The following is a 27,368-nucleotide window of genomic DNA, read 5'->3' on the forward strand; positions in this document are numbered from 1 at the left end:
CGCGCCCGCGCGGCCCCGCCCCCCGGGCCCGCCCCCCTCCCGGTGGTGTGATCGGGGTTACCTCGGGTCGGGCCCCGCGCGCGCCCCGCCCCGCGCGCGCCCCGCCTCCCCGCCGCTCCCATTGGCTGCCGCCCGGGGCCGCGGCGAGGGGGCGTGACCAATGGGGAGGAGCGGCGGGGGCGGGGCCTGTGGGGCGATGCCCGTGGCCTGAGCGCCGGGCGGGGCCGCGCCCGGGCTCGAACCCGCGACCCCCGGGACCCCGGGACCGCCGGGACCGCCGGGACCCCCGGGACAGCCGGGGCAGCCGGGATCCCCGGGACCGCCGGGATCCCCGGGACACCCGGGACACCCGGGATCCCCGGGACCCCCGGGACACCCGGGACACCCGGGACAGCCGGGGCAGCCGGGATCCCCGGGACCCCCGGGACAGCCGGGATCCCCGGGACCCCCGGGACCGCCGGGATCCCCGGGACCCCCGGGACCCCCGGGACAGCCGGGGCAGCCGGGATCCCCGGGACCCCGGGACCGCCGGGACACCCGGGACAGCCGGGACCCCCGGGACAGCCTGGACCCCCGGGACAGCCGGGATCCCCGGGACCCCCGGGATCCCCGGGACACCCGGGATCCCCGGGACCCCCGCGACCCCGGGACCGCCGGAACACCCGGGACCCCCGGGACAGCCGGGGCAGCCAGGACCCCCGGGACCTCGGAACCCCCGGGACAGCCGGGACACCCGAGACCCCCGGGACAGCCTGGACCCCCGGAACAGCTGAGACCCCCGCGAGCCCCGGAACAGCCGGGGCAGCCGGGATCCCCGCGACCCCGGGACAGCCAAGACCCCTGGGACAGCCGGGACCCCCGGGCCAGCCGGGAATCCCAGGACCCCCAGGACCAGAGCATCGCTGCTGGGAGGGAAACCCTCCGAGGGGGCTGTGCCTGCTGAGCCTGGAGGCGAGGTGCCCCAAGGGGCCCCCCGGCGCCCATCGGTGTCTGTGGTGGGGGGCCAAGCTGCACCGGGCTCTTCTCGGTGGCACCAACAGCACAAGAGCAATCAGGCAGGACCCGCCGCACACCTGAACACGAGGCAGGGCTCTGCTGCGCAGGTGGCAGGGCACGGGAGCAGAGAGCAGGCAGGAGAGGAGTGCCCTGCTGCAGATCCAGCAGGCCCGTGCCGTGCGCTGCCCGCGCTGCCCGCGGGGACACCGGCCTGTCCCCGGGCACTGCCAGGGAGCACAGGCTGATAACAGGTGCTGAGGGCACGGCCAAGCAGGGCTGGCACTGCCACTGCCCCTCCTGCTCCTCTCTGACCTTCAGCTGCTCCTTCTGCCGACGGACAATGGGTTAAAGAACTACCCCGCTAGCCTTTTTCCACGTTTTTGTGTTTTATTTGAGCTCCGAGCTGTTACAGGGCTGCTGAAGTACAAATGGAACGGGTAACACAAGTTTAAGTGCTCGATGTGGTGACCTGTGCAGGCTGATCCTGCAGGGACCCCAAGGATCCACTGTTCCCAAATACAGAGAATTTCCACCAAGGCGGTGGTTAGAAGGTGTGAGACTGCAGGAAACTGCACCTGGTGGCATGGGTGCCCACTGCAGGCAAGAAATACCCAGAAAAGCCAATTTGGGGGCTTGTAGTTAATAAAATTATTGGGGGAACAGACCATATTCTCACATCCACTTGGACCAAATCTGGAAACTTTGGGCAGGAACACTTTTATTTATACTGCTGTAGAGATAAATACATAGATATAGATGTGTATTTCACACAAACAACCCTCCTCTGAGTGCTTCAGGAAGGAGCTGAAGAGAAGGTTTTGGGTGTTAATTAATGGTCTCCAGTGCTAAATCCCAGCTGCTGCAGAAGTGAGGGGGAGTGATTGGCTTGCTGAGGGGCTGGTCCCAAACCACTGATAATAACTACACACAGAACTTACCAAACCAGGAGGTTACAACAGCTGCTGAGTTCATCCTGGCTGCTGTTCCCAGAGCTCCAGGCCTGCTAAAACCTGCACCTGCACTCTGCCTGCCCAGCCCAGCGCATCCATCCAGCTGCAAACACTGTCCAAACACTGCTGGGGGAGGGATTGCTTCACACACTGAAATCCTGCAGCACCTCCTCCATTCAAGGGCAAAGAGAGGCATGAACACGTGGAAAAGAGCAAGTTAAAGACATTCACCCCAAAAGTCCAGCACGGATTTGGAAGGAGCATTTTTGGGCTATGGAGATGGCGAAGGGTCTGGAGGGGAAGGCATGTGAGGAGAGGCTGGGGGCACGTGGAATGATCAGCTGGAGGAAAGTGAGGCTGATCCTTGTGGGTCCCTTCCAACTGAGGAGATTCCATGAAATTAAACTACTCTGGGCTGGGTGAGAAGCCAGGTTGGACTCAATGATCTGGGAGGTCTGTTCCAACATAACGATCCTGGGATTCAAGTCTGGGCAGGAATAATCTGCGTTTTAATTGTTTCACAGGGTTCAAACAACTTTCCAGTTGTTGTCTTTTAAATGTTTGAATCATACCCACGTTCTGCTTTGGAGGGGGGCTGGTAAATGCACCTGACATCCTTTTCTTGTCCCTCTCCAAAGCTGGACACGGTTATTTACTCTCATTCCATGACTCCCAAGCATGTGCACTGTGAACTCGTGCCACTGCGTTCTCTCAAAAACAGGAAGCTTAGCCTTAGTAAATAAACTCCAAAACACACAGGGGAAATGTTTTTACCTCTCGTGACGCCAAGTGCTGGTTCCACCTCTCCTGACCATTCTCTGATGACACCCCCAGTGCAAACACAGGACAGATCATCCCGGGTGAGGGGGTCGGTGACACTGCCAGCCTGGCACCACTCGTGTCCTGGCAGCCAAGGAACGGAGAGAAAGGTCAGATCACTTTTTAAAGCAAAACACCAGCCCTCGAGGCTCCATTGGCTCTTGTTTTCAACATAAACATTTTCATTTAAGTAACATCAGCGCTTTTGAGAAAGCGTTGTGGGTTCTCTGGAGCCTCGGCCGCTGGGAAATGTCAGCGGTTATTTGGGATTGAACAGAAATGGTTCATCCTTCCATTCCCGGGGGCACACAGCACGTGTGGTGACCGAGCAAGCCCCAAGCTCCGGAGGAAAAGGCGATTCCCATCGCCACCGTGTGTCCGAGGCAGAAAACGCCGACGCCACAAAAAAACTCCACCCAACAGCGCCCAGAAATCCCACCAAGGGCAGGGAGAGGCCTGAAAATGCTCCCACTGATTTCTGCCCCAAAACCACTGTTTCACCTGGGGCTCAGCCTGCACTCCCGCACTGGGCTGCAGGCGAGCAGAAATTACCAGCAAATAATCTCAAACAGCAAATGAAAATTGCTTCATTTGCTAAAACCTCTGAGTAGCAGCGTGTGAGCACTTAGTTCATTCCAGAATATCCCCTTGGATCTTCCTGGAGTGCAGTTTTGGGAGCTGAGCTGAGACCCTTTGGAGCCGTTTCACACGTGCCATGGAGCAGCCATGGGCTGGGGGCACCTTCAGGGCTCTGCTGAGCTGGAAACCACTGGAGCAGGCTCCAGAAAAAAAGATTTTTCCTGTCACTGCTCCCTCCAGGAGCCATCAGGAGGCTGTGGTTTTGGAGACACCGTGTCACTAAAACATTGGCCTGAAAATCCTGTAAGACTCCACGGATTTTCAATGTTCCTCATAAATATTTTTTCACTCCCATGCCAGGGGCATAACAGGAAAACCCTCAACACTGAAATATCTGAAGTCCACGGAAAGCTGCAGGATTCAGGACAGCATTCTTACCTTGCAGATGCATCACCTTTCCTGGGAACAGCAGGAACCAGATTCCCACATGCTGATTCCTTCCATTAACCACCCAGAGTCCTAATTCCCAGATGCAGGAAAAACCTGTTAGCAGAAGCAATAAACATTTAATTGACATTCCGTACATTTGCCTCTCCCAAATCCTCAATTTTTTTTCCCATTTTTTGCACGTGCCTGGGCAAAAGAAAAAGGGAATAACTGCCAGCATTTTTAATCTTGTTGGTAAATAGTTCAGACAAGGAGCATGGATGGACGAGGAGGAATGGCTTCAGGCTGCCAGAGGCCAGGGTTAGATGGAATATCGGGAAGGAGATGTGGGGAGACCCTGGCACAGGCTGCACATCCCTGGCAGTGTCCAAGGGCAGCGGAATCCGTCCCTGCCATGGCAGGGGTGGCACTGGGTGATGCTGAAGTTCCTCCCCACGCACACCACTCCGGGATTCCCCGTTACATCCAGCTCTAATCCCCCGCAGGACCAGTTCCTCCCGTAGCTGCTTCACACGGCAGTGCCACGGGAGCCCTTTCCCCGTGGAAATCCGCCCTTCGCCACCCCGAGGGCCGGGCAGCGCCAGGAGCCGGGGAGGCTGCGGGAAGGAGCGGGGCTCCGGTGACCGAGCCGCCCCGGGAAGGAGCGGGGCTCCGGTGATGGGCGGTCAGAGGGGTCCGGGGCTGTTCCCCGCGGGACCCCGGGCGGCAGCGGCACCGGCCGTGCGAGCCCGGTTCCTGCCCAGCCCCGGTGCCGGTGCCGGTGCCGGTGCCGGTGCCGGTGCCGGTGCCGGTGCCGGTGCCGGTGCCGGTGCCGGTGCCGGTGCCGGTCCCGGCCCGGTTCGCTCCCGGTCCCCCTCGCCCCGCTCGGGGCGGCGCGGCCCCTGCGGCGCGCGCCGGTCCCGCCAGGGGGCGCGCGCCCCGCCCCGGCGCGTGCGCACGGCGGGCCCGGGAGCGCGCGCGCGCGCGCGGGCCCGACCCGGCGCGCCGAGCGAGGTGAGAGGCGAGCCCCGGCTCCCCCCCCCCACCACCCCCGGCTCCCCGCGCCGCCCCCAGCGGGCCGCACCGGGACCGGGACCGGGCCGGGCCGGGCCGGGGGCAGCGCGCAGAGCGGGGCTCGGGCAGCGGGGGGGGCGCCGGGAGCGCGCGGGCCGCGGCGGGGCCGGAGGGGGCGGGGCCGGGCGGGGGCGCCGCCTGGCGGTGACGGGGAGAGGGACAGGCGGGGCGGGAGAGGAATTGGGGACGGGAGCGGGAATGGGAATACTGGGATAGGGATATGGGGATGGGAATGGGAATGGGGATATGGGGATGGGAACGGGAATGGGAATATGGGAACGGGAATATGGCAATGGGGATATGGGGATAGGGATATGGGGATGGGAATGGGGAGATGGGGATGGAAATGGGAATGGGGATATGGGGATGGGAACGGGAATGGGAATATGGGAACGGGAATATGGCAATGGGGATATGGGGATGGGAATGGGGATATGGGGATGGAAATGGGAATGGGGATATGGGGATGGGAACGGGAATGGGAATATGGGAACGGGAATATGGCAATGGGGATATGGGGATGGGAATGGGGAGATGGGGATGGAAATGGGAATGGGGATATGGGGATGGGAACGGGAATGGGAATATGGGAACGGGAATATGGCAATGGGGATATGGGGATAGGGATATGGGGATGGGGATATGGGGATGGAAATGGGAATGGGGATATGGGGATGGGAACGGGAATGGGAATATGGGAACGGGAATATGGCAATGGGGATATTGGGATAGGGATATGGGGATGGGAATGGGGATATGGGGATGGGAACGGGGGTAGGAACGGGGATGGTAACGGGAATGGGGATATGGAGATATGGGGATGGGAATGGGATTGGGATGGAGATGGGATTGGGAATGGGGATGGGAATGGGGATGGGATTGGGATGGGAATATGGGGATATGGAGATGGGATGGGTATGGGGATATGGGGATGAGAACAGGGATGTGGATATGGGGATGGAGATGGGGATATGGGGGAGTGGGAATTGGGATATGGTCGAGTGAGGACTGGGAATGCGAATGAGAATAGGAACTGGGATGTGAGGAGTGGAATATGGGGAAGTGGGATATGGGGAATGGGGATTGGGATGTGAGGGACTCAGAACTGGGACGGGCAGTGGGATGCGGGGAGTGCCTCTGGGAGGTGCAGAGCACTTCCCTGCGCAGCAGCTGCTCATAACTCTGCTCGCTTCGGGGTGACATCCCCACCACCCCACACCTCCTGTCGGATTCCCCCCACAGCCAGAGCAGGGACTCTGATCCGTGTGGAGTGGGCTCTGACGGCTGCTGAAGCCCTTCTGCTTGCTGCTCAGGACATCCTGGGAGGATCAGAGCCGCGAGGGCTGTGGGAGAGGCAGAATTCCCTTTGGGATAATTCCCTTTGGTGTGGGACAAGGCTGACGCTCCTGGCGCGTTTCCCAGCCGGGTTTTACCCAGGGAGCAGGCAGCGCCGGGGGAGGGATGGAGCGCCTGGCCTCCTTCAGCAGTAAGTGCCTTCAGAGAATCCAGCTCCCACGTCTGCTCCTGGAAAACCTGCACGGCACAAGGATTCCTTGGAGCAGTGGGATTTCGGTGTCACTGTCCCAGAAAGGGGCCAAAAACTGAGCGAATGTGGCACTCTGGGGACGTGGTGTAGTGCTCACAAAAATTATTCGGTCTGACTTTTGCCTTATTTTTCTCTACTTATAATTGAACTGATTCAAAACCATTTTCTTGGAAAAAGTCAGAATCATGGAATCCCAGACTGGTTTGGGTTGGAAGAAACCTCAGAGCCCACCCAGTGCCACCCCTGCCATGGCAGGGACACCTTCCACTGTCCCAGGGTGCTTCAAGCCCTGTCCAACCTGGCCTTGGATACTTCCAGGGATCCAGGGGCAGCCACAGCTCCTCTGGGCATCCTCACCACCCTCCTAGGGAAGGGTTTCTTCCCAGTTCTCCAATCTAACCCTGCTCTCTTTGAGTTTGAAGCCATTATAACCTGACAGTCATATTAATTTCGTTGCACAACTGAGTTCATTTAAAATCCATAGAATCACAGAACATCCTGAGCTGGGCCCACAAGAACCATCAGCAGCCGGGGCTGGGCACAGGGGGATTTAGGGGCTGCCAAAGCAGTGCTGTGCTTGTGTGACAGGAGATTTCCTGTGGTTTTCCCAGGTGACCCTTTTGATAAGCCCCCGTGCCGAGGCTGCTCCTCGTACCTGACGGAGCCCTACGTGAAGTGTGCTGAGTGTGGGCCCCCTCCCTTCCTGCTGTGCCTGCAGGTGAGAAAGCAAAACCATTGAGAGACTCCCAAGTCACAAACACAGGTTATTAGGAAAAGGGAAAAGAAACAAAATCCATGCAATAACACAAAAGGAAAACCACTGGCAGAGTCAGAACACAACCTGACACCCTTTTGGACAGCGTGTTGGTGGCAGTCCAAATTGGAGTGGCTGCAGTCCCTGGAGTGGCAGGGGTGGTTCTGTCAGAGCAGGGATCCTGTAGAAGGATGGAGTCTTCCTCTGAAGCTCCAGTGGAAAACCCCAGCTGTTCCTTTTGGGAATCTATTAGAAAAACCTGTGTTGGTGTTCCAAAAACACAGATTATATCCAGGTAGGAATGCTTGGCTCCTCCCTCTGGGTGGAGCATCTCACAATGGGATGTTTTAACTCAGTAGCCCATTATCAGCAGATGTCTCCCCTGAGAGAGGATTGGTTGTGGAAGAAAGAAGGAAAACTGCCCAATGAACAGAAGGCAATGCCATAGAGATGGCAATAGAGCACGTCTTGCCTTTCAATCTGGGATAGGGTCCAGCAGCAGGGCACAGCTCTCACTGCCCCGAGGGAGCCAGCCAGGGCTGTCCCAGTCACCTCTGCTCTCTCCAGCAGGGACCAGCCCACCCGGGACAGGGAAATGACAAAGGGGGTTGGAGAGTGCAGGACTGAGCCATGGGCAGGTGGGCAGAGAATGGAAGTGAAGCAAGGGACCAGGGAAAATCTCAGGGCAGAGGTAACGCAGTTCTGATCTTTTGTTCTGCAGTGTTTCACCCGAGGATTTGAGTACAAGAAGCATCAAAGTGATCACACTTATGAGATAATGGTAAATATTCCTTTTGGATAACACCTACTCGGTCCTGGCTCTCACTGCTTGCCAGGAGTGAGGGACCCTTGCTTACTCATACTACACTGAAAGGTTAAGCGATGCAATTCTTTGATTCAGAGGTTTTAAGCTATTAAAAAAACATCCACCTGGAACAGGATGGAGCAGTGGAGTCATTTACAGCTGCATCTTTTTATTGTGCCTGGGTAGCACAATGCTCCTCACTAGACTTGCAGTGCTTTAACCAGCTACATTGCTTCTGTTCCTCCAGGCTGTTTCTTCTTCCTCCAAATTAATAATTCTTAAAATCTCCAGTAATTTTACTGTGTTTCATTGTGTAATTACAGCTGGGAGACACAACTTGTACCAGTATTTGCTGTGTTTGATGACCCCAGTGCCCTAAGCAATCCAATAATTATTCAATCAGGTTTTGTGAAAGTTTAAAACTGCCAGAATTATCTCCTGTGCCACCCCGTGGTTCAGAACTTCTTTGCCCTTTCTGAGGTGGGTTGGAACACAGGATCACAGTTTGTTCTGCTTTTTCCTTCTCCAGACATCCGACTTCCCTGTCCTGGATCCCAACTGGACAGCTCAGGAGGAGATGTCTCTCCTGGAAGCTGTGATGGACTGTGGATTTGGGAACTGGTGAGAATTCTCTGGTTCAGCCAATTTCAGGCAATGATGGGCAGCTTTTCCTTTCTTCTCACTGTTGAATTCATCAGTGCACATTGACTGTTCAGTGACTTATTGTGGGTGAGACCCTAATTCAGCAGCTAAAGTGTAAGGCTGGAGCATCAGATCCTCTTTTCATGAGTTAACTGTCTTCTCCTTTATTAAAAATAGTTGTGCTAAGAGTACAGAACCCCAGAATTCAAAGAAGCAGAACTGAGAGTTCTTAGATGCACATTGCTGCCAGAAGCAGGACCGATATCTGGTTACAGTTTGCCATTACCTGGAGTCAGTAAAACGTGTTAAAAGTTCTCAAATATCATCACTAAACTTCAAGCCTGTTAAATATGTGGTACATTCCATCAACCAGAGTGTTTCTCACATGAAAACAGTGAATTTCATTGTTCATGGGCACCCAGAAATGTTCCCTGGCGCAAACACGTGAGAGTTGGTGCTGAGAATGTGAGTTCAGGCACCATCACAGGCCAGTTCTCTGCACACAACCTATCTCTCGTCCAAAATTATCTTTTCCCACTGGAGAAATTTTAAAAACCAACATTTCTGCGGTGTTCACACGAAGCTTTCCCCTCTCCCCGCTCCAGGCAGGACGTGGCCAACCAGATGTGCACCAAATCCAAGGAGGAGTGTGAGAAGCACTACATGAAGCACTTCATCAACAACCCCCTGTTTGCCTCCACCCTGCTGAACCTGAAGCAGGCAGAGGAGGCTCAGCACCACGAGACAGCCATTCCCTTCCACTGTGAGTACTCAGGCACCACAGATCCTCTTTGCTCTCATCCCCAGGGGGATAACCTGCTCTGGGAAGTGGCCTGGGGAATGTCAGGAGCAGGGTTCCTTCACACTGGATTAATTCCTGGGTGTGTCAGACAGAGAAGGCTGCCAGTTCCATGGGGAAGGCAGGAAACAGGGTTTGACACAGACATTAGGGTCTCAAAAGCAGAAGTTCCTGCACAGCCAGAGCACACAGCATCAGCCCAGCAGAAGTTCTGGATGTTTTATCCATTGGATTACAATTCACCAAGCTCCTGCAGGTGTGTCCCTCAGGACGAGCACCAGTGTGGCTCTCACCCTGCACAGCAAGGGAGCTGAGCAGGGATTTCTGCCTTCAGGCATTCCCTCTGCTCCTGTGCACATTCCTGTGTACACACTCCATCCCAGGCCTGACTGCTGATTTAATTTGTCATAAAATCACTCCTTTCAGCTATGCTGATTTCACACCTCTCCCTTGAAAACTGCCTGTTAAAAAAGTCTGCAGCAAGTTCACAGATTCTCAGTTTGCCTTGCATTTCACATCTTTAGCATTCCCCCAGTCTGGCAGCTGCTCATTGCAGAGCTCCCCAGCCTGCCTGGGGCTTTACATTTCCCACTGAAGTGCTTGGAGCTAAACTGGAGGAACTGGGCAATTTTGGTGCTGTCCCTGGCTGCCGTCGGTATTTTTATGTGCCCTGGGCCAACACAAACTCTCTGTGCCTCAGCCTGCTTTATCTGTGGCCTGGGACACACAAAGCTCAGCTCCTGCACGAGTGCCTTGTGAGCCTCAGACTATTATTGTCTGTAAAGCACCGAGCTCCTCAGCTGGGGAGTGCTGTAAAAACTGGGAGCTCTCTGCCTTTAATTGCAGCCCTGTCAATGGCCCCCAGAAGAAAGCAGATTTAACACTCCTGTTGCTATTAACTAAAAGAACCTGCACGCTGAGCCCCAGGGATCTGCAGAGGTTTAGAGGGGGATGCTGAGCTCCAAAATGTAAAGTTTACATTTTTATTACCTGTTTATTACCTTGAATTTGTGTTTGGCTCTTGAGAATACCACGAAGATCTCAGATTGCTGCATTTTTCTCTGGATGAACTCTGTCTTTTCTGACTATAACACTGAATAAAAGCCCAATCAGGGTATTTTTCTTCAACTAATTATCCCCACTTTTCCTGCAAAATAAACACTTATTTATAGATCCTGAAAAGAAGATCTCAAGCCCTACTCAACAACTGAAAACCTTTGTTTTTTGCAGCTGCTGATGATCCCCCACGGCCCACCTTTGACTCCCTGCTCTCCAGGGACATGGCTGGGTACATGCCAGCCAGAGCTGACTTTGTTGAGGTAAGAGAGACTCTCCTCACATTATTTTAAATTTGCTGCTGGGTGCAAACTCAGCTCACACACCCCTGCCTGTCCTTGCTCTTCTTGTAAAAGCATCAGAGGAGGGCACAGGGCTGAGGGATGCTCTTAGTCCTGTATGAAATTTGAGTTTATCCCGTGAGGAGCAGGGAGCTGGACTCTGATCCTCCCTTCCAAGGTGAGATATTCGTGATGGAAGCTCTGCTAATGAAGGGTTGGGTGCCAGAGGTGGCACTGTTGGCCTGCAGAGCTGGGGCAGGCTGCAGGATGAGCTGCTGCCACCACGTGTCCAGCTGTCCATCTGTCCATCTGTCCAGCCCTGTCCCTGCTGGGCCAAAGGATCAGCTCCAGCACTGTCACCTGCCTGAGGGGAGCACACACACTGCTCCAGACATCACCTGGCAGACCATGCTCTGGGCATGGAAAAGGCCCCAGTTCCTGCTCCTGTCCATGGAGGAACCAGCTCAGCCATACAGGGGCTTGGGGTTGTACCTCTGAGCAGAATCAGCAGCCAAAAATCCCACCCAAGCCTCTCAGACACATGGGGGGGACTCCTGGGCCAGCCAGGAGTTGGGCTTGGTGATGTTCGTGGGTCCCTCCCAGCTCAGGGCATTCTGATTTGCACCCCAGCCAGGGGTGATGACCTGGTTAATTGGTTATTCCCCCTGTCCTGTCCCAAATCCTGCTCCAGCTGCAGCCACGGGGGTGCCTTCACACACATTTCCCCCAGGTAAATGCCCTGGGATGTTTGCTGCTCAGGGATGGAGCCTTGTGCCTGTTTGAGTGAACATCTCTGTCCCCAGTCCTTCTGCATCTTCTGGGACCTGAGGCCAATATTTCAGTGCTCGTTAGTGACAATGTGTTAATCACCTCTGAACAGGAGTTTGACAACTATGCTGAGTGGGATTTGAGAGATATTGATTTTGTAGAAGATGATTCAGACATTTTGCACGGTAAGTGCCATATTTTTGTACCCAGCCTGAAAACTCTTCCAGATGCCTGTGCAGCTTTTCATGGGGTGTCTTTCTCCACACACACTTTTAATGTATGGGGTTTCATGTTTGGGTTTTTAATGCATTAAATCTATCAGGGTAGGTGTTAATGCAGGCAGCAAGGAGGTGTGTGGTTTATGTGGAACACATTAAAAGTGTTGGACTCGCAGCTATGTGATTTCTCATATGTTCAGCATGCCCTGAGTTAGAGTAGCATCAGCTGTGTGTGACAACTTCCTTTTTATTGTGAAGATGACTGTATGAGCCCAGTTCCTGCTCTGAGTCTGTGAACATGCTGCCTTAATCGCATGAAGTAACAGGAATTACTGAAGTGACATTTTAATCCACGGAGAGGAAAAGATCCTGCTTTTCCCCACGTTTGTAAGTACACCCAGGGTTTAAAAGTCCTGTGTTTATGCCTCAGAATTCTGCCATCTGTGTCAGGCAGTTCTGAGCTAAAGCCTTTGCATCCCTTGGAGACAGACAAATCCTTGTTGCGTACAGACAGTCTTGGCAAAGTTAAAAAAGCCAGTTTGAAGTCGAGCAGTGCACGCAGGAGCTTTAGGAATGCAAACTCCCCTGGCTCAGGGCAGGTTCTCAGAGTCCTGTGTCAGCCTCTCCCAGCTTTTACTGAGGGGGGCCTGGCTTGAGGCCATGGCAGAGATTCCTCCTGCCAGCTGGTCCCTGTGGAGGCAGGGATGGGAATGAAGAGACTCCATCTTCAGAAGGTAAAAATGATCTTTATTCAAAAGCACCTCTCTCTTTTATAGAGAACATCACGAACATTAATTCCATTGTTTTAAAGTAAAAACATTTCACCTGATTGGTGCACTGGACTTAGGTCAGTGTGGTAGAACATATCGATAAACAATATGAACAGAAAACAAAATAATATATTACACCTGCCTCCCTCCCAGGCACACTTCAGCCCCTCTCCTGCCACGTCCCATCCTCCAGGATCCTGCTGGAGCTGGGTCTGCTCGTGCTCCTGCACGTCCTGCAACAGGGAGCTGCACAATCCAATTACAGGAGTTCACAATTTAATTGTGTGTCGTGTGAAAAAAGACTTCCCCCCCGTCTGCCCGATATTTTTCGCCCGATAATTTCATTGGGTGTTCTCTGCTCCATCCTTCAGTTGTCTTCAGCGTTTGGGAAGAGCTGCCAGGCATTTGCTGTGTGCAGACTGCCTGGCAGAGGCGTTTTGGATCTCTTAGCCCAGGAACTCTGGCATCTGCCTTGCCACACTGTCCCAGATCTGCCCAGGGGAGAGTGAAAGGCAAAAACGAATCCCAGGGTCCAGCCAGCTTCTTCCCTTTCACACGAGGCATCTTGGGGAGAGCAGGAATCCTTCCCTAAAGAATTTGGAGCGAGATCTTTCACTTCTGCCATTTAACACAAAAAAGGGAAGGAGCCACATCCTCCCTGTGCAGTTTTGAAGGGCTCAGCTGCCCACTTGGCTTGAGAGAATTTTGCAGCCCAGCTGCCCCCGGGGCAGGGAATTGCCCAGCGTGGGCTCTTGGGAGCAGGGATGCTGTGAGAATTTTGTGCTGTGGGGTGGGCACAGGGGCTGAGCACATTTCACAGCCCACAGAAACCCAAACGGGGCCTCACAGCTCTAAGGCTCAGGTGGGGAAGAAAATCCCTCTGTTTGCTTTCCTGCCACACGTTCAACCTCACTGGGTTCAAGATTAATTTTTGAGAGCGATTTTCATTCTGCATTTTCTGCAAGTCACTCGGGCTGGGCCCTGGAACACCCCAGTACAATTTCTGTGGTCTCTCCTTCCTCCTCTTGGTGCACCAGTCACTGCTCATCCCACAGGAATATTTGTGTTTTCACTGCAGTCTAATTCCCCCTTCTTCCCTTTCTCCCACATTGCTTTTCGTAATATTTTATAAAAATTATTTTTAAGAAGTTCTAGATCTGAGCTGCTTCACCTCCGTTTTCTGATGATATCTTTTATATGATATTTATATTTGAAGTTTTATCTCATGTATTTTACCTGTCAGATTTCACTGTGTCACTCTAAACAAGTTCTTGGTATTCCCACAAGAAAATGCTATTTATTACAAGGTGGGAAGGCTTTTATGAGGAACAGAGAAGCTGTACCTGCTGCCTCCCCAGCTCTCCCCACCTCACAGGAGGTCACAGACATCATTCAGTCACTTCTTGCTATTAGTGAGATGGCCAAAAAATGTATGAAATGTCTCATATTTCAGTTAAATTCTGGAATTGTTCTCTTTTGTTCAGTGCTGGCAGTACAGTAAGGGCATGCAAATATATATTGCAGTTACACAAAAACATAATGGACAGATCAAAAGCACCGACCAGTTACAAGCCTAATTCAGCCCACAGTGCTTGAATATTTCATGAACTACAAGTTTTCATCAGGCTGAATTAGAACATTGGTAATTTATCTTTTTCCCAGCTTCCCCCCCCCCCCCCTTCTCATGTAAATGATTTTTCACTTCTAACACTGCAAAGTAATTGCTGAAACCACAGATTTAGAAGCGAGTGGAAATAGGCTGCAACTGGCAGGGAAATTTGATTTGAAGCTGCAAGGCAGTCCGTGTCCTTCCTGCCAGAACATGGTGTTTATTGTGCTGTGGAAGCTCTGCCACGCTCCAGAGGCAGAAATCTCCTTGCCAGGGGTCCTGCCCTGCTCCAGGGTGGCTGGGGTTGGGCTGCAGCCCTTGAGCTTGTCCCCAGCCCAGCACACGCTGGTCCCACAGGCTGTTCATGGCATTGCTTTGCATTCTTCCCATTATCTGGGCCTCTCCTGCCAGGGCAGGTTCTCTCCTGTGAAACAAAGCTCTCACTCATTAGTGCTCCACAAACTCCCCTGCGCTCCAAGTGAGGCTGAAGAGGAATGAAAAGCAAAGAAACTGTTTTGGACACGCTCTGGAGAAACCAAAATATTTGGTGTTTGGGTTTTGGGGTTTGTTTTTTTTTTTTTGGTTTTTTTTTTTTTGAATGGAGGAAGGAGCCTTGAGTTGCTGCCTATCAGTGGGGCCTTCAGAGCTGCAGCAAGGACAGGAAAGAGCCTTGCCAGAGCCCAGGGTGGGCACTGAGCACGGTGGCAGCTTGGATTGGCACAAGCAGAGTGCCTCCCCCTGCAGAAGCCGTGGGGAAGAGCACAAGCAGGTCATTCTCATTCCCCCAGCAGCTCCTCTCTCATTTCCATGCCGTGTGTGGCACTGGAGCAGTCAGAGCTATTCATGCATCCCACATTTGGCAGTCGCCTGTCCTGGCTGAATCTGCCTGTTAAAAACAAAAGCCCCTCCAGGAGGGCATGTGGCACCAAATACTGATTTCACTGGGAGCAGAAGCTCCATTTCTTTTCCTTTCATTTGTTCCTTCCTCTCCCCAGCTGATCATCATTTCTTTAGAATATTGTGCACTCAGGTGAAAGCATCAAAACTCCATGGTTAGAGGTACATAATTACTTGTGATATTTATAGAGGTTCTCCAGTGCAGTTTCTGCATGTACTTATTAAGTTCTGCCCACATAAACCCCAGAAAATAACAAGTTGGCTGAGCTTGCAGAGGGTTTGAAAACTACAAAAATATTTTCCGTAAATTGGCTCCAATTCCAGCCCTTCCTAATGGATTTCATTCATGTTTAACTTGCTGCATTCCCAATTTCTCATCCCCACATTTTAGCACGAAGGAGAATTTGCTGTCTCTGCTTGTTCTTAAATTAGGAGACTTGAATCCCTCACTATGAAAATACACCATGACGCTGGAAAATGCAAGAAATTTGGAAAAACAAGTAGGAACATTGCAGCACCCCTCCTATCTCATACAGAATCCTTTAACCTTAGATTAATGTCAGAGCAATTTGGGACGAACTGAAGGGTTTTTTCCCTTGGGATCAAGTTCCTGAGTGAATCCCCACAGCCTTTGGGCTTTGTGCTTGTTTGTATGAAATTTGATTACCCAGAGGATTGCAGGGATGAATTTCCCAGAGCCTGGGGGCTTCCTGGTGTTTACACCTACAGACATATTTAAGATAGACACATAACCACACTTCTTAATTGCATTATTAATTATTAATCCCAGAGTACAATCGATAAACTGCCACTATCAGTTTGCTCTTTCTGTGTAATTACAGAGAGAAATGGATCCCGGCTTCTGTCTCCCTTTTTCCAAAATCTGGTTGTTGTGTCACAGCCTCCAAACCACTGCCAAGCCCTGAGCCTCTTCCTTCTGAGAGCACATGGAAATTATTAACAACTTTTTTTAAAACCCACTGAAAATCAGCCACCTCTACACTCATTTAGCAACCTGGAATTTGTGTGTTATCTAACAGAGCAAGGGAAGGGAAGGTGATAGGTGTCTCTTTATCTTGTCTTTCAAGAATTGACCCCCAAAAAAGTTCATTAAGCTAATGGCTGCAGGAAAAAGGAGCTGCAGGCTGTGTGAGTGGCTCAGCCAGGCTGCAGACAGGTTTGATTTGGGGAAGGATGTGGTTTCTAATGAGCATGGCTTTTCCCTGGGCTTCTTCACATTCTCCCGAACTATTCTTTGTTCTCCTGGCAGATAAGTTTGGAAGTTAACAAGCTGGAATCTTCCAGGTGGCTTTAACAGCTGCAGGAAAGGCTGCTTTGAGTCCACACAGAGCTTTTTGGAGTTCCCTGTTCCCTGCCAGAGGTGGCACCTCAGGTCCTTAAACCTTCTCTCAGGAGAAGGAATATATTGGTTACTGCATGTGTGAAGGAACAAACATTTGCTGGCAGCAAAACAGCCCAGGAAGGAAGAGGAGAGGAGCTGTCAGGCCCTCTCCAGGTTCATGCTGACCTGGGTGTATTTACAGTGATGAATTTGGCAGGAGGAAGCCAAAGAAACCTTCCCCAGGTAGCACGGACTGCACTGAGCTGATGCCCCTGTAAAATTTGCCTCAGGGTTTTCAAACCAGCAAAGCAGTGACCATGTGAGCACAAAAGCTTGAAATTCAGCCTCCTGCAGTGATTGCTCATGAATTCTTTGATCTTTGTGTTTTGCAGCTCTGAAGATTGCAGTTGTAGATATCTATCATTCCAGGTTAAAGGAAAGGCAGAGACGGAAAAAGTGAGTTTTTAAAGCAGTCACTGTGTTTTTCCTTTCCCTGTGCGATGCTGATGGATTACACATCATGAATTTCCTGCTTCAGGAAAAAAAAAAAAAAATCCTGCCAGACTGTGATTGATTGCTGGACCCCCACTTTTTCCCCCAGAAATATTTGCATCATTATTTTTAAATCCTAGTGGTCCCTGAGTTAGTTTTCCACACTGAAGATAACTCAGTTGCTGACGTGGGCTTGAATAATTTATTCAGCTCATATGACAGCGTTCTAGAATGACTCAATCTATTAATTAAATTAAGTTTTATTATAACTTTGAAGTACTTTGTTCAATATTTAAAATTATATCTTGCTGGATTACTCCATGCCGGAAGAATTAGTGATTTGAAGTGAGGCTGCTCCAGTCCTTCTCATAAAACTCCACATTTCTGCTGAGTGACAGGAAGGCTTGACCTGGTTCTTTATAATTCAGAAATAAAAAGTATTTATGTGGTGTAATTTCCATGATGATCTATCTTGTCATACTAAAGGAAAGTGCTGCAGGGCTCTCCATAACTCTCGTGGTTACACCAGTGTCAGGTTTTGTGAAGTTTCAACAATAGGATGGGATGAAAAATCTGGAAAATGGCACAAAAGTGCTGATGTCACTGTCAGAAAGGTGACTCTGCACGGGACAGGAAGGTTTTGTGCATGGCAGAGGAAATGTCAAGGATTTCACAGAGCAAGTTCTGAGCTGACCTTGGCTCTGGGGGATCTTATTTGCCAAAGTGGAGTCACCACAGAGCAATGAGCACGTGGCTCTGCTCCCGTTGGTGACAGGGATTTATCAGGCACCTGCTTTTCCTCTGCTCCTCCCCCTGATCCCAGCAGGAGCAGTTCAGACCCAGAGTTACCTCCCTCACCTCTCTAAACCCCAGCCTGCCATGGAAAAATGCCTTTTTCCTGTGCCACTGGTGGCATTTACAGCCCAGCTCTGCCCTGTGCTTCAGCAGAGGGAAGTTTGTCTCTCTCTGAAGCTGAAAATGGTGTTCATGAGACATTCATTACCTGTGATTTTGGAAGGACAAGTTATAAGATGCTGTAGATGTGAAGTCTGTGCCTAAAGAAGCAATTTCCAACCTTTAAAGTGATTGCAGCTCCCTTTGTGCTCAGTGCTAATGCACACCACTGTCCAGAATTTACCCTGATTAAAGACACCCTGCATCATGTTTCCATTCCAGCCAGCCCAGGGCTTATGGAAATTTCATTCATGTTTAGTTTCAGATTCCTCTGATGGTCTGAATCAAAGTTTCTTCTGAAGCCTTTGTGTTTGTGAGGCAATGCAGGAGTAATGGCCTTTATTAATATTATTTTCTTTCATTTCCAGAATTATAAGAGATCATGGCCTGATCAACCTCAGAAAATTTCAGAGTGAGTATCAGGTGTAACTGCTTGACTTCAAAGTGGCAAAACTTCCCACATTCACCACTTCCAGGTCACCAGTGTGGTTTGTTCACACTGGAACATATTCAGATGTTCTAAATTCCAGCAGATTTCCTGCCCCAGCTGTTTCCAGCTGCCTGCCTCTAACTAATCCCAGCTCAGTGTTTCAGTTATTGCCTCAAAATTGCCCTTCAGAAGCACTTTGGTCTCTGCTGAGTGGAGAAAAGGGGGAAGGTGAAACCCAGGCCTTTCTTGTGAGAAACGACTGAGCAACATTTAAATATCACCCTTTATGCCTTAAGCACTTTAAGGGCTGTAACTTCTTGTTGCTTTTTCCTCAGCAATCTGTAGTTGTGACACCAGAAGGGCCAAAACGTGGGGGTTTGAGGCAGTGCTGAGGCTGGGGCTCGCAGCAGCCCCCACAGAGGCGTTCTGCCCTGGCAGCAGGAGGGGTGATGTCTCTATAGGACACGAAAAGCACAACACGAGCCACTGCGATGGCAAGGTAAAAAATAAAAAGGTTTATTTTCTGCCTCCAACCTTTATACTTTTCCAAAGGTGACAGTGGATTGGAGAGTGAATGGGCCACCTCTCCAAAAACATTGGACAAACCACCAGTACATCAACATCCTCCACCCCCGTGAAGGAACGCAAAACAATATGTTGTTTCTAGAAAATGTGTGGGAAAGTTTTCTAACAGAACGTAAACTCAGAAGGCTTTAGAAAATCTTAAGGATCAGGGTGACGTGTGGCACTTTGCCCCTGCAGTGCTGGAAAGGCGCTACCCCAAGGAGGTGCAGGAGCTCTACGAGACCATGAGGAGGTTCGCCCGCATCCTGGGGCCCCTGGAGCACGACAAGTTCATCGAGAGCCACGCGCGTGAGTCCCACCCGCCTCCCCGGGACAGGGCTGCCTTTCCTCCTCCTCCTCCCCCAGCTAATGCCTCAGGAAAACAAATCCATCTGTGGTTTGATGCCTTGAATGAGCAGCCGGTGGGTTTTTTCCACGAAACTGTGTCCGAGCCCTGTGTTTGAGTTTGTAGCTGACTGAACATTCTGGTCACGTGTTAGAGGTGATATTTCTTTATCTAAAGACCACTGTTTATTTACTGGCACTCTGTATCAGGGGAAGAATAAAATCCCTATATTATGTCTGTGTGGAGAGATTGGGAGCTGGCAGCAAAGTGAATTCTTTGAAAGACACACGTTAAAGTATTTAATGCCACATAATTACATAGCGCAGTGGTCATTATGTCCTTACCTTAGGGGAGAGGCATTGTTCCATCCCTGAATCATCCCATAGCCTGCATTTAGGCAGATTCCAGTCAGAGTCACCACATCCTGCTTCATTCTGTGACTTAAACTGGGACAGTTGTTGCTCATTAGAAAGAACAAAGCAGTTGCGAAGTTGTGCCCGTGTTTTCAGGACACCCAGTGAGAAATACCAAAGGCATGATCCTGCAAAGTCATGAGTCCTGCATGGCAGTGCTGCTCCTGGAACCTGCTTTTGTTGTTGTGGCTGCAGGTCCTCAGGTGAACCTGGCAGCCAGGGACAGGTCTCCTGAGCAGCAGCAGGAAACAAATTGACAAGGAAACTTGCTCCCTGTAAAACTGAGCAGTGCTGGAAGGCAGCTGATGAAAACAACAGTCAGGAAATATCTCTGAGCAAAAGAAACATTTCATAATTTCATCTTACTGACTGCAGGAAAAAAAATTGTCTGCAAGGAAAAGTTTTGGAAGGTTGAGCTAGGAAAAGCATAGTTCCAAGAGAATATTTGATGTATAAGGAGCCTGGCTGGAGTAGTTCCTCAGAGCTATTGAAATGCCTTCTGGAAATCCCACATTATTGTTATTTGCCTTGTCTAGGGTATGGCAAAGGGACTATCAAAGCATGAAGAGAAACTGCCTTTTCAGAACTCAGAAATTCTAGAAACCAGCTGAAATCTGTGACCAAGGAGCATGGGGACACAGAGATTGAGAGCTTGTGGAGGGAGGTTAACCCTGGCTGTGGTTTGTGTGTTCAGGGAGATGACAAAGAGCCACATTCCCAGTCCACCCCACTGACCCACTTTTGCTTTTTTGGTTTTCCCTCCTGCCACCCTGTGGGGTCCAACAGTGGAATTTGAGCTGCGCAGGGAAATAAAGAGACTCCAGGAATACAGAGCAGCAGGAATCACCAATTTCTGCAGTAAGTACCTGATGCATTATTCAGCCCATTGCCATCCATCAAGGAAGGGAAGGATGATTTTACAACATTCAGGATGTGTTGAATAAAAAGGCACTTAGTTCAGAGAGGCTCTGGAGCTGAGCAAGGCTTCAGCAATGATGCACAGTCCAGCTGGGCTGGTTTAGAGCTGATCTGAGCCATCAGCATGGGGATCAGTGTCTGACACAGCTCTGCTCTGGGCACCACTTTGCAAAAGCTTCATTAAAAAATATTTCTGTCGTGGCACAGTGGTCTCAGGGCTTTATCTTAGAGGCTTTCACTGCCTGTCCACACCTGTGGGATCTGGAGAAAGGCCTAAGACCTCCCCATAAGAAAATGGCCTGTTTTATCCTGAAATTAGATCATGGAAGCCTTTTTTGTTTGGTTTTGGCCTGAAGCTAACAGGGGGAAGGGTGCAAGGTGTCATCTAATGCCGAGTACTCACCACGAGGGAGAACAGCAGAGCTTGGGCCAGAGGCAGAGACGTTCCCAGTACCTCCTGAAGCAGGGCCAGGCCAGTCTGGATGTTTTGGGTGGTGAGGACAGGCTGTGTGTGTGCCACAGGTGCCAGGACCTACGAGCACCTGAAGAAGAGCCGGGACGAGGAGCGGCTGAAGCGCACGATGCTCTCGGAGGTGCTGCAGTACATCCAGGACAGCAGCGCCTGCCAGCAGTGGCTCAGCCGCCAGGCAGACATGTAAGCAGTGCCACGGGGTGCCCAGGGAGCCTGCCCCATCCTGGCAGTGCCCCATCCAGCTGGCGTGGGCTTCGGAGCAGCCTGCTCCTCTGCGAAGGTGTCCCTGCCTCTGGGACGGGATGAGTTCAAGCTCCCTCCCAACCCAAACCTTCCTGGGGTTCTGTGCTTCAGTTTGCATCAAACACATCTTCCTGCCTGATAGTAACAAATCCATTATTCCCAGTTTATCCAAGTGGGAGCAGCCTGCAGAATTCAGAGGGGCAGAAAAGTGGGTGACAGCAATAGTGCTTGTAAAAGGAGGGACCCTCCGTTTTCTCAAATTTATATTTCAGGAACTGAACCACTGTTCATAAAGTCACGGAGGGAAGTGAGCTCTTTTTGGATATTAATGAGGGCACAGCTGATGCCTGAAATATTTCAGATGATTTTAGATGTAGCAGCACTATTAATGTGTCATCAGCCTGCACGAGCACCTGGATTTAAGGAGCAAACATAAAGGAAGTGCATCCTGCATGCAGGACATGGTTTGGAACTTCCCCACTCAATCTCCACTGGATTTTTCATTGTGTGCCCCTCCACATTTCTTTGTTGGGTTTTTAAACAGGTTTCAGACATATTTTCCAGTGTGGGAACACTAAATATTTATAACTCCTGTTGACTCCTAGTCAGGGCATAGGTTATGCAAGTTGAATTGTATAATTATTACAAGTTGTAGAAGAAGCACTTTCAGGGTCAACACATGCAGTTATTGTCAAAAAAACATGAAGGCAATTTGAAAATTTCCTTTCTTTTCAGTGATTCTGGCCTGACTCCCACGGTACCAGTTCCTTCAACTACAGGTAAGTGTTAGGTGATGTCTGCCAAAAACCCAGCAATATCTCTCTGAGAGCCTTTTTCTGACTCTTTTTCTCGAGTGCAAGAGTGTCATCCTCAAGCCTCATGGTCAAGCACTGCTTAGGTCAACATTACATCAATCTGCAAGTCATTCCACTCACATATCCTGCAGGATTTTTGCAGAATTTCTAGATTTTTCTGACTGGACGTCAAAACCCATCCTAAAGCTACATTAGCAAGACAGGAAACAAAAGAATTTTCACAGTCTGTAAGCACAAATTAGGATTTTTTCCACCAAGAGGACCTCATCTTCTTTCAGTGCCCAGTAAGGACAGGTTCAGGGGTCAGGCAAGGGCCTCATGAGCAAGACTTCAATAAATTCCTATCCCATTTGTTGAGGTCATGGGGTTACTAAGACTGGGATAAAGTTTTACTACAAGGTTGTTAAATTTGGCCAGGGAAAATGGCTTTGGCTCTGTCCCTACACCCAGTTTTTATGTGGATGCTGTTAAACCACTTGAATCAAACTTCTCGGGGGTGGACACTGGGTCTAAAAGTTCTTCCTCATTTCTGCCTGGTAAATTTGGGTCAGAATCCAAAGCAGTGAGTCAGGGCACTACAGACTCTTCTAAACCTGTTTGGTGATTGCTGAGATCTGGTATTTTGGATAAAAAAACAGCTTTGTATATCTCAGAGTCCATGAAGAGAGGACACTGCCTTCCAGCTGAAGGTCTGGAATGAGGAGTGAACTTCCTTTTTCTGTCAAGGATCCAGTGTCCCATGAAGGGGATTGTGCTGCCTGTGGAGCTGTGATGGCTCACAGTGTTTATAAGCAGCATCACATGTGGAACAAAACCCAAACAAAATACCACAGAGTTGCTAATTAAGCAAACATCCTGCCCAGGGATGCTGAGGAAGAGCTGCCACGTGGCTCTAATTAAAGGCTGCATCACTCTGAATATACAAGAGGACAAATTAATGCTTCACTTCTAGATTCTAAGCTCTTGAGTTTGCAGACTTGATATGTTTTCCTTAATGTAGTTTGTGTGTGTGTGGTATTTTCTGGGTTTATAGAGGAGTAAAACTGAATTCTGTCATGTCCCTCCCGCCCCATGCCACGGGAAGAGGGAGCAGTGCTGAGAAATAATTTCCTTTACACCTCCCACAGACTCTCACTCCAGCTTCTCCCCAGGCCCCAGCTCCCTCTGCTCAGGCTCCTCACACCCAGCCAGATCCCTGCTGTTCCTGCAGGTGCCCAGGAGACACAGAGACTTCCCAATGCCAGGGCAGGACCTGGCCAGGGCAGGGGGCTTGGGGAAAACCTTCTCTTTTTGCACACTTCCCAAGGTCTCATCACTTCTCCAAATCTGGGGAGTTATCCTGGGATAGAGATCTATCTCTAGCAGTTCTAAATATGCAGCCCACAGCACAGGGGTGAGAGACTTTTTCCAATGTGGTTAAATAACTAAATGACACAAACTTGGTCCTGAGCTCTGCCAGTTGCAAAAAAAAAAAAAAAAAAAAACCAAAACAACAACAACAAAAAAAAAACCAAATAAACAAATAAACAAAACAAAAAACCTATTAGGAAAAAAAGCCAAACCTGCAAGTAGACAGCCCTTGTGAAAGTTTAGACTGTGCCAGGTAATATCCAGTAAAGTAAATAATAACTTATAAATGTTGTTTATATAATTGCATAGAAACAATAGTGAAAGTGAGAAATACCACATGACCTCGTGATAAATACTCCTTCTGAACTGTTCATCCTAACAGACAAAAAAATCAGTCCCCAAACTGCATTTGCCTTGCAATACCTGCATCATACTCAAAGGCATTTGAAGAAAACTCTGCCTCGTAAAGTTGTCAGTAATGCTAGAGAGAAATTAGCTTCTTAATCACACCAATAAAAAGTCTCATCATGGTTTCAGCACAGCTGGCACACCCTCCCTGGAGCTGGGATAGGCAGCCCAGCTGAGCCTCCTGCCTATCCCAGCTCCAGGGAGGGTGTGGAGGATGCTGGTGTGCTGATGCCAGTCTGACACAAAACTTGTCTTGCAGTTCCTCCCAAAAACCAGCAGCTCACGGGTCTCATGCAACATCCACAGAGCTTCAAATTGCAAAAGCAGACCTTTTGTGGCATCAGCAGAGCTTTCTGCTGAGCCCTAAGTGACCCTGTCTGTAAACACTTGGCTCAAACCGGGCTGAATTTTCTCCTTAACAGAGCAGCCATTCCAAAGTGCTCCCGTTCCTTCAGCTTCTCCTTTCCCATTCCACAGGCAGACGGAGTGCCCCTCCTCTGAACCTCACGGGCCTGCCAGGCACTGAGAAGCTCAACGAGAAGGAGAAGGAGGTGAGGGAAGCATGGAAGGATCCTCTCTCAAAACCGTGTCTCCACAGCACAGGGCTGCCCACACCACGTCTGGGGAGCTGTGAATGTCACCTCAGTACAGGCCCTGACTACTCTTCCTTCCTCACAGAAATCATTCAGGTTTTCCAGCTGGCTTCTTCACCTGCTGTGCCTCACATACAGCACAAACTGGCTTATTTAGCACAGAAAGGAGCAGAGCACCAGGGTGTTATTTGGGGCTGTCACAACATCCATCTCCCTGCCTGCTCTGCGAGGCTGGGCTCAGCAAAGGGGTTAATTTAATGAGCACTGCTTGTTTTTCAGCCCAGTGCAGGCCTGTCCCCTAACTCAGTGAACAACTATTGAAATAAGAGATTATTATTTAATAGAGATCCTGAGGTGTCCCTGGGCTGCCCCAGGCAGGTCGCAGTGCCCGTGGAGCACAGCTGCAGCTCAGCCTCCCCTGGCTGCGTGTTCTGGAGCTGGCAGCACAGGGAATCAGCTCATGGCTCCGTGTGGAACTGGCATTTCTGCTCCATTCAGGCATTTCTGCTCCGTTCAGCACGCCAGGAATGGTGGCAGGACACCAGTGTGTGTGTGTCTGTGGAATCTGATTTCCTGGTCAGCTGAGACAGAAAGTCTGAGGGCTGAGGAATTCTGCAATTTCCTATCCGTGAGGAATGAGCATGAAGCATTTCCTTATTAAAGGGAGGAGACAGACAGTTTCTCCAGCGGGAGCAACACCGTGCTCCTGGAAGGCAGCTGGAATTTGGGAGCTGAGCAGGAGCTGTGCAGCCAAACAGCTCCGGGGCTGTGCACAGCCATTCCTCACCAAACTTCCAACCACGGAATGCCTTCCCTGCACAGCTGCCATGCCAGGCTTGTGGAGGGGGAGCTGCTTTTGTAAAGGTATTAGAGCCCGAGCCTGCAGGGGATTAGCAGCCAGATGCCCTCCCTGGCTCCCAGCCAGCCCAGTTGCTGATTCCAAGTCTGGCATGTGTGCTTCCCAGGCTTGGGAAGGAGCAACACCCACCCAGGACACACTCAGAGCTGTGTTCCTGTGAGCCCAGGGCTTGCTTTCATCCTCCTCCTTTATTTTTCCACCAGGAATGTTTCTGAATGCAGCCAGCAGGCTCCTCCCTCCCTACCTGTGGATCTAGACAGCTCCTCATGGCACTCCCGTGTGCCTCCCCTCTGCAAAGAAACACTGGAAGTGTTCTCGGGAAAACATTCCCCGTGCTCCTCCCCCAGCAGGGCTCTGGGAATGGGAGAACATGACAAGTGCTGGTGTTTATTAACTTCACCTTTTGTCTTGCAGCTCTGTCAGATGGTGAGGCTGGTCCCTGGAGCCTATTTGGAATATAAAGCTGCTCTGGTGAACGAGTGCAACAAACAGGGAGGCCTGAGACTGGCGCAGGCTCGAGCCCTCATCAAGATTGATGTGAACAAAACCAGGAAAATCTATGACTTCCTGATCAGAGAAGGGTACATCACAAAGGCCTGAGGACAGGCAGCAGAGCTTGGCTGGAGCAGGCAGATGTGGAGAGGCTTTGAAGTCGCTTTGACAGCGCTGAAAGATTTCACCAGTGTCGAATGAAGGACATTTCCTTTTGTTTAAAACATTTCGGGGCTCTTTTTTTTTTTTTTGCCTTTTTTAATTTTTTTTTTATTTTGTAAAAACAAGTAGGGAGCTTTGTTAAATTGCATGAATGCTGACATTTGTCTGGGTTCCTTTTGACTCTGCTGCTGTCAGGATTGCTCTGCCTCGCAGCGCTGGGAAGGATCACGTGCAGTATAAGCTGATCTTAAACGTGAATGGGCATTCATTCCTCACACCTCCTGTGGCTGCAGACAGGGGCACGGTACCTCTGTGCTGATGGTGACAAAGAATAAGGGCACAGTCACACTTTTTGCAGTACAGGGTATAGAAATGCAGTCCCTCCCTCCTCGTGTTCCTTCCTAAATCAGCAGCAGCTTCCAGAGGCGACAGCACGTGCCCGAGGGTGTAAAAATAGAGTTTGCAGTGGTCCAGTCTTTTTAACTTAATTGTGATAAAGGATGGCAAAGGACATGGCGGGGAAGCTCCTCAGCAGTTGTTACTTTTATGTGGTATTAGCACATATCCCAGCAGGAGGGCTCTGCACAAACCAAGGAGCTTCAGCTGCTCCCCACCATGATTTGGGGGTGTCAGGTTAAATATAATCCCTCAATTTCAGGCTGCTGCTCATGGGGAAGGCTGGAAGCTACAGCTGCTGCAGCTTCTGGGAACAGGGATAAAAAGGTTCTCGGGACTCTGTTCTCCCACAAAAAACGGAGTGAAGAGCACGAAGCTCCTGTCTGTGGGGTTTTGTTCCCTCAGCCTTGCCAGTGACACACCTGAGGAGGTGCCACAAGGCACAGCCCCCATCCCTTCAGCTGATCCAGGAGCTTCAGCACCAAACGCTGGGATTTGGCAATCAGCTGGAAGATGAAGATGGTTCTCTGCAGGTGCAGCTTGTGTGTTTATTGAACAGTAAAATTGTCAGACAGCTTCCTGCTGAGGTGTAATGCTGGAATAATGTCCCACAGGAAAGCTGGGAGCCAAAGCAGGTGAGGTGTTGGATGCTCCCAAGTTTGGGATCTCATGGAAGAGCCTAACTGAGCTACAGCTGCACCAGCACCTATCTAAGGTGTTGAGGTTCAGGTTGTTTGTTCCCCAAGAGTAATTAATTGGTGGACATGAGGTGCCATTGAATGTGAAGTATTTTGGTTTGTAATAAAATCAAAATGACTCGAAACAATCTCACATCCACGTCCCAGGACTCAGAGTGAGGCTGTAAAGGTCACACAGCTGCCTGGATCTATATCCATCAGCTCCTCCCCAGGAGAGAGGAGATGAACACCCAGCAGTGGCTGTAGGGATGCAGCCACCGCATTTCCTAGCAAATATTACTATTTAAAGAAAAGCAGCAGTAATAAGCAACACATTGAAGATTAAAGTCTAGAAATTGAGATTGGGGTTGCCGAGGGAAATGGCACAGTAAGCTATAAAAGCTTGAGAATGTTTCTCCCACTTGTCTTTGAACATTAAACAGCCAAACTGCC

The 27,368-nt window shown here is 50.6% G+C and overlaps 1 protein-coding gene across 1 annotated transcript; it reads left to right on the forward strand.

Annotated features, from left to right (window-relative positions):
- The first annotated feature begins 4,728 nt into the window (after nt 1–4,728).
- TADA2A (transcriptional adaptor 2A) lies at nt 4,729–27,368 on the forward strand. Its single transcript, XM_021533007.3, has 16 exons — nt 4,729–4,784; nt 6,087–6,330; nt 7,002–7,108; nt 7,866–7,925; nt 8,479–8,570; nt 9,197–9,354; nt 10,621–10,709; nt 11,608–11,680; nt 16,724–16,787; nt 18,146–18,189; nt 18,970–19,080; nt 20,317–20,388; nt 20,971–21,103; nt 21,899–21,942; nt 24,214–24,287; nt 25,603–27,368. Exons 2-16 carry the CDS (start codon nt 6,306–6,308, stop codon nt 25,786–25,788), a joined length of 1,332 nt encoding a protein of 443 aa, XP_021388682.1. The 5' UTR covers nt 4,729–4,784; nt 6,087–6,305; the 3' UTR covers nt 25,789–27,368.

The sequence above is a fragment of the Lonchura striata genome, chromosome 20 (genome assembly GCF_046129695.1).
Source record: "Lonchura striata isolate bLonStr1 chromosome 20, bLonStr1.mat, whole genome shotgun sequence".
NCBI lineage: Eukaryota > Metazoa > Chordata > Aves > Passeriformes > Estrildidae > Lonchura > Lonchura striata.